The sequence below is a fragment of the Vipera berus genome (assembly GCF_964194415.1).
Source record: "Vipera berus genome assembly, chromosome: 17".
Lineage (NCBI taxonomy): Eukaryota > Metazoa > Chordata > Lepidosauria > Squamata > Viperidae > Vipera > Vipera berus.
Genome location: NC_138220.1, coordinates 5,408,248 through 5,422,391, shown reverse-complemented (window position 1 = coordinate 5,422,391; position 14,144 = coordinate 5,408,248). Strand labels below are relative to the sequence as shown.

Genomic DNA, 14,144 nt, shown 5'->3' with positions numbered 1-14,144 from the left:
CTACCCTACAAGGTTCCATTCAAAAAAGGTGCCGGAACTCACACACGTTATACAACCCGCCTTGCCCTACCCTACAAGGTTCCATTCAAAAAAGGTGCCGGCACTCACACACGTCATACAACCCGCCTTGCCTACCCTACAAGGTTCCATTCAAAAAAGGTGCCGGAACTCACACACGTCATACAACCCGCCTTGCCCTACCCTACAAGGTTCCATTCAAAAAAGGTGCCGGCACGCCGTTCTGAGCGTTCTATGAGAAAAAAAGCCCTGGTCCTACCCGTCCTGGATGCCCATAAGCAGCGGCCTTTCGGCACACACACACACACACACACCTCTCTTGAAGGTCGCTCAGAGGAGGAAGAGGCAGAGGGCAGCGTCGGGGGGTGGGTGGGTGGGCTAGATCAGCGTTTCCCAACCTTAGGAACTTGAAGTTGCGTGGACTTCAACTCCCAGAATTCCCCAGCCAGCATAGCTGGCTGGGGAATTCTGGGAGTTGAAGTCCACGCATCTTCAAGTTCCTAAGGTTGGGAAACGCTGGGCTAGATGACCTCTGGGGGAGTTCCAACCTGACTTATCTGGCTGTAGGGCCGGCTTCAAGCAGGAAGGCTTCAAGGAGGAAGGCCTTGCGGGGGCGGGACAGGCGGGGCCGGCGTGTCCAGGCAGGGAGGGATTTGGTTTTGGGGGGGGCGGTTGGCGGGGGTGGGGGCTTCGGAGCCCAACCCCGCCGCTTTCTCCCGCGCCCGTCCGCCGGAGAATCCAGGCCGGGTTTGCCGGGGCTCCAGCCGGCCGGGGCGGGGCGAAAAAAAGTCCCGGCGGCGGGGGGGGGCTTTGCAAAAAAAAAAGAAGAAAAAAAGTTGAGCTGGAGCTGGCGCGGGCTCGCCCTTTCGCCGCGCGGAGCAGCAGCAGCAGCAGCAGCAAGCGGGGCAGCGGACGGCAGAGGCGGCGAAGGCTTCGCGGGACGGACTCGGGCCTCGGGGCAGCCGCGATGCTCGGCGGCCGGGCGCTGGTGGCGGCCGTCTGCGCCGCGGCGGTGCTGAGCGTAAGCGGGGCAGGGCTGGGGGGCGGGGGGGTTCCCGGGGGTCGCGCTTAGGGGCAAAGGCGGGCCGGGTTGGGCTGGGGTGGGGGGTGAGGAAGGGAGGACGGCGGGGGGGCTCTAACTTGAAACGCGGCTTCCCTGCGTGGCGCTGGGCTGCTCGCCCCGGACTCGAACTCAAAGCGCGCTCCGGATTCGAACTCAAGCGCGCCCCGGATTCGAACTCAAGCGCGCCGGGCCTTCCTCGCCACGTCTCGGGGACTCCGGGCATCGCCGCTGGAGGAGACGGAGAGAGCCCGGGCACTTACCGGCGCCGCTCCGGCTTTCTCCTTGCGCTGCTTTCCGCAGGGGAAAGCCGTGTCCGTAGGCTTTGGGGCGCTCTCCTCGGTCCCTGCTCTTCCCGGCAGCTCCTCCGCTCGCCGGGCCAGACCCGCCGTCGGGTGCCTTCCCGCCCGCCCGTCCGTCTCTGCTCCTAGGTGGGCAGCCTCCTTCCTTCCACCCGTCCGGGCGGCTCCTCGGCCGTCCGGCGAACAATGGGCTCCCTTGTGCCTGGCTTTTTTGGCGGGGGTGGGGGCGGGTGGGTCGTCGATCCCACGGCCTCCCGGCCCCTCCCTGGATGGCCGGTCTTAAGGGCGCGTTCCTGATGGGCCTGCCTGCCTGCCTGCCTCGTTGCAGCCTGGTGGGCTGCAGCCTGGCCGAGGGTTCAAGGAGGATGGGGCCGAGGGTCCGGGAGGATGGGGCCGAGGGTCCAGGAGGATGGGGACGAGGGTTCAGGAGGATGGGGACGAGGGTTCAGGCGGATGGGGCCGTGGGTTCAGGAGGATGGGGCCGAGGGTTCAGGAGGATGGGGACGAGGGTCCAGGAGGATGGGGACGAGGGTTCAGGAGGATGGGGACGAGGGTTCAGGAGGATGGGGACGAGGGTTCAGGAGGATGGGGACGAGGGTTCAGGAGGATGGGGCCGTGGGTTCAGGAGGATGGGGACGAGGGTCCAGGAGGATGGGGCCGAGGGTTCAGGAGGATGGGGCCGAGGGTCCAGGAGGATGGGGCCGAGGGTCCAGGAGGATGGGGCCAAGGGTTCAGGAGGATGGGGCCGAGGGTCCAGGAGGATGGGGCCGAGGGTCCGGCAGTCGCTTGCTGCAGTCTTTGAGCAGGACAGGGTGGGCTCTAGGGCAGCCCAGGGCAAGCAGAGGCAAAGACCGGCTCCGTTTGACCAGCGGATGGATGGCAAGGGGCTGGGTTTCCCCCCCCCCCCCCGTGCCCAGCTTGCTGCCTGGGCACGGCCTTGCTTGGCCCTGTTCTCCAGATGGTCCATGCCACCTTCTATTCTGGGCATTTGGGAAGGCAGGGAAAGATGGCATCAGCAGCCAGAGGCGCCACACGGCGCCTGCCTGCCCCAGTGCGCGTCGTAATGCCGGGTGGGTCTCCCCTGCTTGCTTGGGTGGGAGAAAAACGAGTTTTTTTCCCCAGTCCAGTCTGTCCTTGGACGGTTGTTTCATCTCAAAACCCTGTTAGTCTTTGACTCTCTCTCTGTGTGTGTGTGTGTGTGTATTGTGTTGATCCAGAAGATGAGCTTATTTGGGAAAGCCATTCAACCGGTAGATGACTTTTCCATGTTGCTCAATCGGGGAGGGGGGCAAATTGATCGGTTTAACACACTATTTTGGACCGCGTTTTTGTCTTAAGGTGCAGTTTGCAGATCGCCAAGGCTGTGTTAGAAGAACTTGTCTGTTCTGCTTTGATTTTCTTGGGGAGTAGTTTGCGAAATAAAGAGGCTGGTTTCTGGCCCGTCACGTTTGAGGAGGGGTCCCTGAGCAGTCTTGCGTCTCCTGGCCAGGTGTGTGTGTGTGTGTGTGTTTGGGAAAGGAAGAGTTAGCCTTGGGGCAAGTTTGGTCGTAGAGCATTTTGAGCCACCCTCTCCTGGGCGGGCAAAAAAAAAAAAAGGCGAACTCGTCCTCTGACCAGTTGTGGGCTGCGGGTTTCTCCGCACAAGGCCTTTGTGTGGTCCTGGTTCCGTTTGGCAACCTTCATCCCTTCCTCGGGTCTCTGGCTTTGAGGACTCCCCGTGGGGGCGAGGAAGTGAGAGGGTGGGAACCCCCTGTGAGTCTGGAGAAGCACGCCAGGGGCATTTACACCTGCTTCCGCTGCTCTACCTGTCAAGCACCCCACCTGGGATGGGATGCTTTGCCGCCCCGCCCCCCCCCTCCCCGATGACCTGCACCCCCCCCTTTCCCTCCTAAGCACTCTGCAGGTAGACCCAGTTCTCGGGACAGGGGTCCCCGTGGGTTCCTTCTCTGGAACCCAGGAGAGCTTCGGGGTGCTGGGAGCCGGGTCTCCGAGGCGGGACCCTCTTCCGGACGGCCTTTTCCCCCAGGGAGCAAGTTCCTTTGGGCGGAGGCTGCAGGCCAAACGTGCCCGCCTTCCCCTCCTCTCCCTGGGTGTGTGGTTTCCATGCAAGGGGTTAAGTTGGGGAGGCCTTTTGCTCTGCCAACCAACCCCCCCCCACCTCCCCGCTGGCTGCAAAGAGGGCAAAGAGCACGGGAGGAATGCCTGATAAGCAGGTTGGAGGGGGTGGGACCTCGGCGGCGGCAAGGCAGCCGCCGTGCCAGTGATGCCATGGGGCCGGAGGAGCTTCCCCACAGGCAGGGGTCGGCAACCTCGGCTCTTTTATGACTCGTGGACTTCAACTCCCAGAATTCCTGAGCCAGCTATGCTGGCTCAGGAATTCTGGGAGTTGAAGTCCACGAGTCATAAAAGAGCCGAGGTTGCCGACCCCTGCCCACAGGCATGGCTGGCAAGCGAGGCTGCTTCGGCCTGGCTCGGGGACCGGGGAATCCGCCCCACTTTGAGTGGCTTTCTGCCCTGCAAAGGGTGGGGCCTGGCCTTTGGCCCACACCTGTGGATCCTTCCCACCGGCTGATGCGTCTTCCAGGGGTGTTGCCTTGCCGTTGACCAAACCCCCCCACACACACACCGTCCCCCAGTTTCCAGAGGAGTTGGACCGGTGCCCCGCCGGATCGCCGGCCAGTCCCGGTGGGTTTGAAATGAGGCAGTTTTAGAACTGGCCCCCAAAGCGGCCCGCTTGTCCCGTGGGGCGGTCAAAAGCCCTTTCGGGGCTGGGCTGCTGGGAATTCTCGGAAGATGCCTTCTTTTTCCTGCTGATATGGGGGTGGGTGGGTGGGGGGAAATCTCTTCCTTTCCCCCTTCTTCCTCCCCCCCCCCGTCCCTCCATCCCCACCCCCATCATCTCTCCCTGTGCCTGCGGCCGTCGGCTGCTATTTTGGAGTCGGCTCAGAAGGATAATTTGGGCAGGGAGAGGAATGTCGCTGCTTTTGGACCAGAAGCTCCAGCAGAGAATAAACTTGACGGCGGGGTGGGTGGGGAAACTCTGTTCAGAGCCGGTCTGAGGGTCAAGGTGACGGAGCTGGCGGCTGGGGCACAGTGTGTGTGTGTGTGTATGGGGGGTGGGCACCACCGATCGGGCAGGCCTGCTTTCTGCCTGCGGAGCTTCCCGGAAGCGGGCATGGCCTTCCTGGGGCAGAGCTGTCCCCCCTCCCCAAATCCTTGAAGGCTCACGTGTTAGCAATTAAAAGGTAGTTAAGTGACTTAAGGAGCCCTTCTGTGTGCCTTGGACTCGTATTTCAGACCACCCGTGCCCCCAGCGCCACCCTGGGCTGGGAATGTTTTAACTGCCCCCTCCCTCCGGGCACTGGTTTTTTTTCCCAAACGCTGTGTCTTCCCTTGCAATTAACTTCTCTCTCTCTCTCTCTCTCCCTCCCTCTCTCTCTCTCTCTCTCTCTTTCTCCCTTCCCCTCTCTTTCTCATTTTCTTTTACCTTCCCCCTCTCTCTCTCTTTCTCTGTACCTCTCATTCTCTCTCTCTCTTTCCTTCCGCCTCTCCCTCTCTCTCTCTCTCTCTCTCTTTCTCCCTTCCCCTCTCTCTTTCTCATTCTCTTTTACCTTCCCTCTCTCTCTCTTTCTCTGTACCTCTCTTTCTCATTCTCTCTCTCTTTCCTTCCCCCTCTCCCTCTCTCTCTCTCTCTTTCTCTTTTTCTCCCTTCCCCTCTCTCTTTCTCATTCTCTTTTACCTTCCCTCTCTCTCTCTCTCTCTTTCTCTGTACCTCTCTTTCTCATTCTCTCTCTCTTTCCTTCCCCCTCTCCCTCTCTCTCTCTCTCTTTCTCTTTTTCTCCCTTCCCCTCTCTTTCTCATTCTCTTTTACCTTCCCTCTCTCTCTTTCTCTGTACCTCTCTTTCTCATTCTCTCTCTCTCTTTCCTTCCCCCTCTCCCTCTCTCTCTCTTTCTCCCTTCCCCTCTTTCTCATTCTCTTTTACCTTCCCTCTCTCTCTCTTTCTCTGTACCTCTCTTTCTCTTTCTCATTCTCTCTCTCTCTTTCCTTCCCCCCCTCTCTCTCTCTTTCTCCGTTCCCCTCTTTCTCATTCTCTTTTACCTTCCCTCTCTCTTTCTCCCTCTCTCTCTCCCTCTCTCTTTCTCCCTCTCTTTCTCTTTCTCATTCTCTCTCTGTCTCTTTCCTTCCCTCTTTCCCTCTCTCTCCCCCTCCCTCTCTCCCTCTCTCTTTCTCCCTCCCTCTTTTTCTCTCCCCCTTCCTCCCTCTCTTTCTCTTTTTCTCCCCCTCCCTCCCTCTCTCTCTTTCCTCCCCCATTCTCTTTCCCTCCCTCCCTCTCCCTTTTTCTCTCTCCTTCTCTTTCTTTCTCTCTCCCTCTCTCCTTCCCTTTCTCTCTCTCTCATTCTCTCTCCCTTCCTCCTTCTCTCTCTCTCCTTCTCTCTTTCTCTCCCCCTCCCCCCCAGTGTGTTTCAGAGAGTGTTTGTGCACTACCAGATCAGAAATTGGGGTGCATCATCTTCCCCCAGAGGCCTACCTCTTCCTTCGCCCTCTTCTTGGGGTCAGCTTAAACCTTCTCACCTATTTGGTTTGGTGTGTACATTCCTGGCATCTGAATGCCTGAAGGAAACGCCTGGAAGTTGGAGGTGCAGAGAGCTGTCTCCCCTTTTGGGGGGGGGGCGTGCGTTTTCAGTCGCCCGTCTGCCCTGGGTTGAAGGGAGGCCTGGCAGCGCACGCCTTGACTCCCTTGCGCTCCCCGTAAACGGCCAGCAAGCCCCTTTCGCTAGCCACCAATCACCCCCCTGCAACTGGCTTTTGGGTTCTGTCCCTGCAAGGCCGGCCCGCTGTGTTTCCCCTCCCTCCCACCCTCCCTCAACTGGGCAGACGGGTTGCGACTGGGGCTGGTGGGCATCTTGCCCAGCTGCTGCCGAGTGCCAGATTCTGCCTGGCCCCCTCCGGGCTGAACTTGTAGCCTTGGACATTTGCCCAGGAAGGAGACTGGAGAAGAGATGGACACGGTTGGGCTGTTGGCATCTCCCCACCGCCATTTCCCCTCGGCGGCGTGGGGGCCACTCCCTCGGGCCTCGGGGCCCTCGCCTCGCTTGAACCCGGCTTCCCTGCCAGACCAGGGGGAACCCGGGGTTGGTACCGCCAGGCCGGAAACAGCTTCCTGACCTCGCCTCCTGTAGCCCTAGCAGGCCGGAAATAGCTAAGCTAGTATTCATCATAGTCTCCCTGCCCCACGGAGGCTGCCCCGTCTCTCTTGGGGCTGGGAAGGGCCCCGTCCAAACCCGGTGGGGAAGCGGGCCTCCATCCCATATCTTCCGCCCTTGCCAAGGTGCCCTAAAACCCCGGCCGTGCCTGGCCTGGGCCGTTGCTCCCACGGGGAGGCTCAAGCCAAGCCAAGGGCAAAAGCGGTGGTGGGGGGTTTGTCCCAGAGCCTTGCCCCACGTTGCCGAGACGTTGTTCGCCCCGCTTGTTGCCGAGACGGCTTCTCCCTCCCTGACCCCTGATTTCGGCCCCACCTGGACCGCCCGTTGGCTGCAGAAGTCCAGCTGTTTTCCAGACGCAGCCGAAACAGTCCTGCAGGGAAGTCCCCCACACACACACCTTCCTTTTATGATGTGAAGGAAGTGAAAAAAAAACAATGAGGGCCAGCCTCTTCCCACCCCACCCCGTTTCCAGCCCCAAGGCGGCTCAGCGAGATGGAGAGAAATGCCAGCCACCCCACCCCCACCCCCACCACTCTGGAGTCGGAAAAGGCGCTTCTGTCCTAGGCTGGGGAAAAAATCGGCAAGAGGGCAGAGGGTGGAGACCCACAGAAGAACTAGGGCAGGGGTCTTCAAACGTGGCCCTTGGATGACTCGTGGACTTCAGCTCCCAGAATTCCTCGGCCAGCGTGCCTTAAGTCGTAAAAGGACTAAGTTTGAAGACCCCCTGGTATAGACTCACCTGCTTGAGCCGGGGGGGGGGGTTGGGCTAGATGACCTCCAAGGTGTCCCTTCCAACTCTTTATGTTCTAGCTCAGGGGTCTTCAAACGTGGCCCTTTGGATGACTCGTGGACTTCATCTCCCAGAATTCCTCAGCCAGCGTACCTTAAGTCGTAAAAGGACTAAGTTTGAAGACCCCCTGGTATAGACTCACCTGCTTGAGCTGGGGGGGTTGGGCTAGATGACCTCCAAGGTGTCCCTTCCAACTCTTTATGTTCTAGCTCAAACGTGGCCCTTGGATGACTCGTGGACTTCAGCTCCCAGAATTCCTCAGCCAGCGGGCCTTAAGTCGTAAAAGGACTAAGTTTGGTATAGACTCTCCTGCATGAGCTGGGGGGGTTGGGCTAGATGACCTCCAAGGTGTCCCTTCCGACTCAGGGGTCTTCAAACGTGGCCCTTGGACTTCAGCTCCCAGAATTCCTCAGCCAGCACGGACCATATAAGCCAGGGCTCCTCGAACATGGCCCCTTGGAGGACTCCTGGACTACAACTCCCAGAATCCCTCAGGCAGGCACGCGTGCCCCGGCTGAGGAATTCTGGGAGTCGAAGTCCCCAAGTCCTCCAAGGGGCCAAGTGTGAGGACCCCTGAATTAGGGCAAGGTAACTAGAGCCTCTGGGCTAGAGATATCCTGCTTGGTGACCGGCCTTTGCCATCCCGGTGCCTCCCTTTCCGTTTCTGCAGAGGCTATGCCGGGGTTGGGGAGGGGTAGGTGCCAGTCCCCAGAGGTGGCTTTGAGGGTCTCGCGGGCGGAAGGACCCCTCCGGCTGCCCTCCAGAGGTTTCGGCTGGGCACAGGGTACGAGCCTCAGCAGCGGCAAAGCCGGCTCAGGTTTTTCGTTCCCGGCGGGCATCGGAGCCTCCTCGCTTGCCCCAGCGGGCGAGGACTGCCTTGGTTGGCACGAGGGCACGGGGAAGGATCTTGGCTCAGACGGGCGCGCTGCCGCCGCCGCCTCGGCTGCCCCGGGTGTATTTTTGGGGGCCCTGGAAAAGCGACACCTTCTGACCGGTGCCCGCGCCCGGCTGCTTTGTGGATTTCTAAAGAAATGTATTTATACGCCCGAGGCTGTATAAATAAAAATGACGGATCGGTTGGTTGGCTGCCTTTCCTTGCTGGAAGGAGGGCGGTGGCTGGCTCCTCCGGATGAAGTCCTGGATTGTCGGGGTCAGCTCCCCACCTCGCTGGACAGCTTCAACTGCCCTACTTTTTTTGGGGGGGGCACAGCTCCCAGAGTCCCTGAGCTGCATTCTGGTGTCCCAGCAGTCCTGGGGCACTTCTTGAGTTTCTCCTCCTCATTGCCCCGTTTGCCAGGCCCTGCCCGCTGCTGGCCTTCTCGAGGGGGGGCATGGGAAGGGGGGCATAGGAGGGGGGGCAACGGTGATCTTTCCGTAGCTCAAAGGGGCTGGAAGCGCTCGGAGGGATAGCCGTCCCATCGTGGTCTGACCCATCCCGGACCCGTCCCGTCCTTCCTGCAGCAGAGAGCCCCACCTCCTCCTTTGCGCCCCCCCCTCCCCACAAGCTCTGTTTCCTCCCTTTGGAAATGCGGGGAGGGGGCGGCGGGAAGAGAGGATTATTCGCAGCCTGTGGGAAGCGATAACAGAATCCTCCCCATGGAAAATCCTCCCCATGGAAAGAGTGACCGGGCAGTGTGGGAAGCACCGGGGCCGTGGGGAGGAAGGGGCTCAGATTGAAAGGGGGGGGCGCGCCTGGCTGCTGTTTCTGCCTGGGCCTGAGGCCCTGGGCGGCAGGGGGGGGGTAGGGTGGAGACCAGGAAGGGAGCCGGTTTCAGTGGGGGCTGGGGGGGGAGGAAGACCCCCACCCGTCCTTTTCTGTTTGTCCCTGCAACCTTTGGAGTTCTCCCGTCTCTGCCCTGGAAGCGAAGGGATCTCTTTTGGAGGCCAAAAGGGACCGACGGGAATCTGACTTTTGGGAGGCCGATAATTAGAGGGCTAGGGTTCCAAGGGGTGATATTCTCTCCCTCTCTCTCTCCCCCCTTCTCTCTCTCTCTCTCTCTCTCTCTCTCTCTCTCTCTCTCTCTCTCTCTTTTTCTTTCTCATTCTCTTTCTTTCTTTCTCATTCTTTCTCTCCCTCCCTCTCTCTCACATCCTTATTCTCCCTCCCTCCCTCTCTTTCACTGTTTTTTCTCTCTCTCTCTCTCTTTCTTTCTTTCTCATTCTTTCCCTCCCTCCCTCACACACATTCTTATTCTCCCTCCCTCCCTCCCTCTCTCTCTTTCACTTTCTTTCTCTCTACCTCCCTCTTTTTCTTTCTTTCTTTCTTTCTTTCTTTCTTTCTTTCTTTCTTTCTTTCTTTCTTTCTTTCTTTCTTTCTTTCTCATTCTTTCTCTCCCTCCCTCTCTCTCACTTTCTCTCTCTCTCTCTCCCTCCCTCTCTTTCTTTTTCCCATTCTCTCTCCCTATCTCTCATTCTCTCGATCTCTCCCTCCCTCTCTCTTTCACTCTTTCACTTTCTTGTTCTCATTCTCTCTTTCCCTCCCTCCCTTTCCTCCCTCTCTCTTCCCCTTTTTTTGGGGTGGGGTGGGGGGAATGAGGGGGCAGGGGGCCTGGGACACCCCCCCCCCAGAGAGGCAGCAGGGATGAAAAGGCCCCGTTCAAAGCCCACGCGCAGCAGTGCAATCCGGAATAGGCGATTGCTCGTGTGTGGCAAGGAACGGTGCCCCCCCCCCCGCTGCCTTCTCTTCCCTATTGCAGTTTTGTTGAATTAAATTCCTCCTTTCCCCCCCCCCACTTACCCACCCCCTTTCTTTCTCATGATGTCAAGTCTCCTCGGCTAAGCTAGGCCTCTGCCTGCACTTGTAACGGTGGTTGGGAGTGCCAGGGTTTGGAACCTTGAGGACTAGAAACTTGCGCTCTCCTGAACTCTGATCCGAAGCCCCGTGGGTTTCCCGGCAGGGTTGGCTGAATGGGGGTGTCCTTCCTCCCGGAGGCTCCATGCCACCCCTTCCTTCCTCTCCCCTCCTGGCACAGGATTTGGGGGGCTTTGGGGAAGGAGGGGTCTTCCTCCTTGATTAAAGGGCCGAGCGGAGGAAGATGGATGGTGCCACGGGGGGGGGCACTCCTTTCCTCCCCTTCCTGTACCGAGTCCCTTGGAAAGGTCCGAGAAGGAAGCGCCTGGCCTTCGGGCCCCGGAGCTCTCTGTTGGCAGGGGCTTTCTGGGGGGGGGCAGGAAGCCTGCAGAGCAGTTCAGCATCTGGGGGGGCGGGGGGGCGGAAACCTGGCAGCCGGGAGGAGAAAAAAAATGGGGCAGGACTTGCAGTCACAAAGAGGAGCTGGAGTCAGGCAGCAGAATGAAAAAGTGCCCCTCCCCCAGAGCTAATTTGGTCTAGTGGTGAAGGCACCAGGCCAGAAACCAGGAGACGGTGAGTTCTAGTCCCGCTTTACGCATGAAAGCCGGCTGGGTGACTTTGGGCCAATCACTAGGAGGTGGTGAGTTCTAGTCCCGCCTTAGGCGTGAGAGCCCGCTGGGCGACTTTGGGCCAATCGCCAGGCGACGGAGAGTTCTAGTGTGCCTTTGTCGCGATAGCCGGCAGGGTGACTTTGGGCCAGTAACTGTGAAATGGCGAGTTCTAGTCCCGCCTTAGGCATGAAAGCCCGCTGGGCGACTTTGGGCCAATCGCCAGGCGACGGAGAGTTCTAGTGTGCCTTCGTCACGATAGCCGGCAGGGTGACTTTGGGCCAGTAACTGTGAAATGGCGAGTTCTAGTCCCGCCTTAGGCATGAAAGCCAGCTGGGCGACTATGCGCCAATCGCCAGGCGACTGAGAGTTCTAGTGTGCCTTCGTCGCGATAGCCGGCAGGGTGACTTTGGGCCAATAACTGTGAAATGGCAAGTTCTAGTCCCGCCTTAGGCATGAAAGCCAGCTGGGCGACTATGCGCCAATCGCCAGGCGACTGAGAGTTCTAGTGTGCCTTCGTCGCGATAGCCGGCAGGGTGACTTTGGGCCAATAACTGTGAAATGGCAAGTTCTAGTCCCGCCTTAGGCATGAAAGCTCACGAGGTGACTTTGGGCCTGTCACCAGGAGACGGAGAGTTCTAGTTCCGCCTCAGGCGTGAAAGCCAGCTGGGCGACTTTGGGCCAGTCCTTCTCTCTGACTCAGTGCAGCCCACCTAACAAGGCCGTTGTGAAGCAAATAGAGAGAGGAGTAATCAGTTACGTCTGCTGCCCGGAGTTATTTATAGAGATGACGCCTTTGTCCCAACGGATGACCCCCCCAACGGGGTCTGGCTTCTCTGCCTTGCTTGTTTAAAAGCACCTTGCAGGGGCCACCTCCAAAAAGGCCCTGCTTATCCCACCCCACCCCCTCCAAGGGCCATCCCTGCAACGGTCACCCGCGGAGCCTTTTGACCTTCTCACGGCCAAAGCTGGACATTCTCCTTTGGGACACATTTGGGAGCAGGAAGGGAAGGCTGGCGGGGGAGACTGTTTGGGGGGGGAGGGGAGGAAGGAACTGTGAGCTTTCAAGAGGCTGGACGTGTTTGTGCAAAGTTTCTCCCCTCCCGGGACAATTTCAGGAAACCGGTCAAGGCCTCGGTCTTTAAATAGCGCCCTGATGTTGCGGGAAGAGATGGTCATTGTTTGGGGTGGTGGGGGGGGAAGGCAATGCAGCTTCCATTTTCCTAAGCACGGGGGGTGGGAAAAGGGGCGTAAAAACGAGCCGCGGAGAGGGGAGGCTTCCGCTGTGCCCGACACAGCGAGGACGATGGGATTTGTAAGCCTGAAACGTCTGGACTAACTGCTCCGGCATCAAATCCCGCCAGGGCGAGAGCAGCGGAGGGGAAAAAAAAACACCTCCAGCCCTTTTTTGGGTGTGTGTGTGGGGGGGCACAGGGCAGCTCCCCAGCGGGATCAGCTCCTGCAGGAAGGGGGGGGGCCAGAAGCGCCAGGAAGAGTGGCGTGCGTGCGTGCGTGCGCTCGTCCCCGTGCCCAGATGTTCCCCTGCCAGCCGTGGCAGGGAGCAGTCCCTTACCTGCTTCCCTGCCTTGCCAACTGCTGCTTCTGCCCTCCGGCAGTTGCCTCCGCCGCGCTCCTCCCTTTGCACCCGGTGCCAAAAAGGGGACGGCGCGCCCTCTTCTTCACGTGGGGGGGGGGCTCTCCCAGGGCGGGAACATCCAGCCAGACTCAGGAAGGCCGCCGTGGGTGCTGGCCACTGAGGTCCGGGCATCCTGGAAGCTGCGCCAGGCGCTAGGCAGGATGGGCGGGGAGGAGCCGGCCGGGTTGAAGGCCGGGAGGGGGGGCAGGAAAGGGGGCATCGCTGCCTCTCCCCCCCCCCAGATCTGCAGGTCAAGCGAAGCCAAGTGGCTGCATTCGCACAACTTGTGCAGCTTGCCGAAGGTTCCCGTCGTCGGGTCGGTTTTACGATTCAGCGTATTCGGGGCAACTCAGAAAACGGGGGTGCCTTGGCCTGAGGGGGGATGGGGGGGGTTTTATTATTATTTTATTGGGGTTTTTTATTATGTATTGATTGTTCTTTTAACGGGCATTTATTTAATTACTTTTAACTTTTGTAATTTTGTATTTTATTCTTGCCCTGTACACTGCCCTGAGTCCTTCGGGAGAAGGGCGGTATAGAAATATTAATAAATTAAAATTAAATTAAAATTAAAATCCCCCCCACCGTAAGAACGAGTTTCTTTTACACACACACACACACACACACACCCCTCCCTTGTGGGGTTGGCTGCGTCCACCCAGCTGGGATCCAGCGGACGGGCAAGGCTGCTGCACTGACCACCACCACTCCCCTGTGTCCTCTGGATGGCTGGGAGGCTTTGCCGGTGCCCATGCCAGCCTTCTCGGCGTGAGCGGCTGAGGCCTTGATTGGCAGCTCGCCTCTCCGTCCCCAAGGGAGCAGCTGGGCATCTCTGGGGCGGCGCAAGGAGAAGGAAGATCAGCTCTCCCTTTTGCTTCCACCACCCCCCCTGCCCCCCCCCCCCCCGCCCACCCCCCACCCCATCGTGATCCAGAGGTCTATTTTTTCCTGGGCTGTTGGGTCTTGTCGCACGACGGAAGGCTTTGTCTGAAATAGACCCTGTTTTCAATCCAGCCCAGGCTCTGGTGACAGGTGCAACTGGTCATTTGGGGGGGGGGGAAGGAGAAGAGAGGGACGGGGCGGGGGGGGCTGTTTTCTTTCCGGCCAGGCCTGGCTGGGGATCCAGAGGCGGGCGGGGGGGGGTAACCAATCCCAGAACGGGATCCAGTGTCCGTTTCCGTAGCCAGCCAGGATTATGGGCAAACTGGGCTTCTAGCTGCAGCCCGGATTTTTTTAGGGGAGGGGGATTTTGGCCAGCCTCTAGTTTAGCTTCCCTTCCTTGATTTTTTTTTTGGGGGTGTGCAGTGGGGGCTGGAAGCAGGTAGCTGGAAGAGCAAGGCTGGCTGAGGAGTGGAAGGGTCTTTGCAACGGAAGAAGGGCCTTGCCTGTGTTTGTTTGGGGGCGAGGGGGGGCAGAGACCCCAAGACACCTTCGAAGCACGCACACACACACACACACACACCTGGCTTGAGAGGGGCTCAGAAACCTCTTAGGGGAGTTGAAGGCCTGCCCAGTCCAGCTCTGGTGCCCTCAGAGCAGTCAGCGCTCCACCCGGGCAGAGGCTGAGGTCCAAATCTGTGGGCTCACCCCTACACACACACACACACACACACACACACACACACACACACACACACACAAGGCTTGAGAGGGGCTCAGAAACCTCTCGGGGGTGTTGAAGGCCTGCCCAGTCCAGCTCTGGTGCCCTCAGAGCGGTCAGCGCCCAGTCCAGCA

General features: G+C 59.4%; 1 protein-coding gene across 1 annotated transcript in view; it reads left to right on the top strand.

Annotated features, from left to right (window-relative positions):
• Positions 1-722: 722 nt before the first annotated feature.
• HSPG2 (heparan sulfate proteoglycan 2) overlaps positions 723-14,144 on the top strand; it is a gene marked incomplete at its 3' end in the record, with an annotated part of 36,524 nt that continues 23,102 nt past the window's right edge. Inside the window, exon 1 of the mRNA XM_081341283.1 lies at positions 723-1,039. Within this exon, the coding sequence (XP_081197409.1) occupies positions 986-1,039 (54 nt within the window). The 5' untranslated portion in view covers positions 723-985. The remainder of the gene's footprint in view (positions 1,040-14,144) is intronic.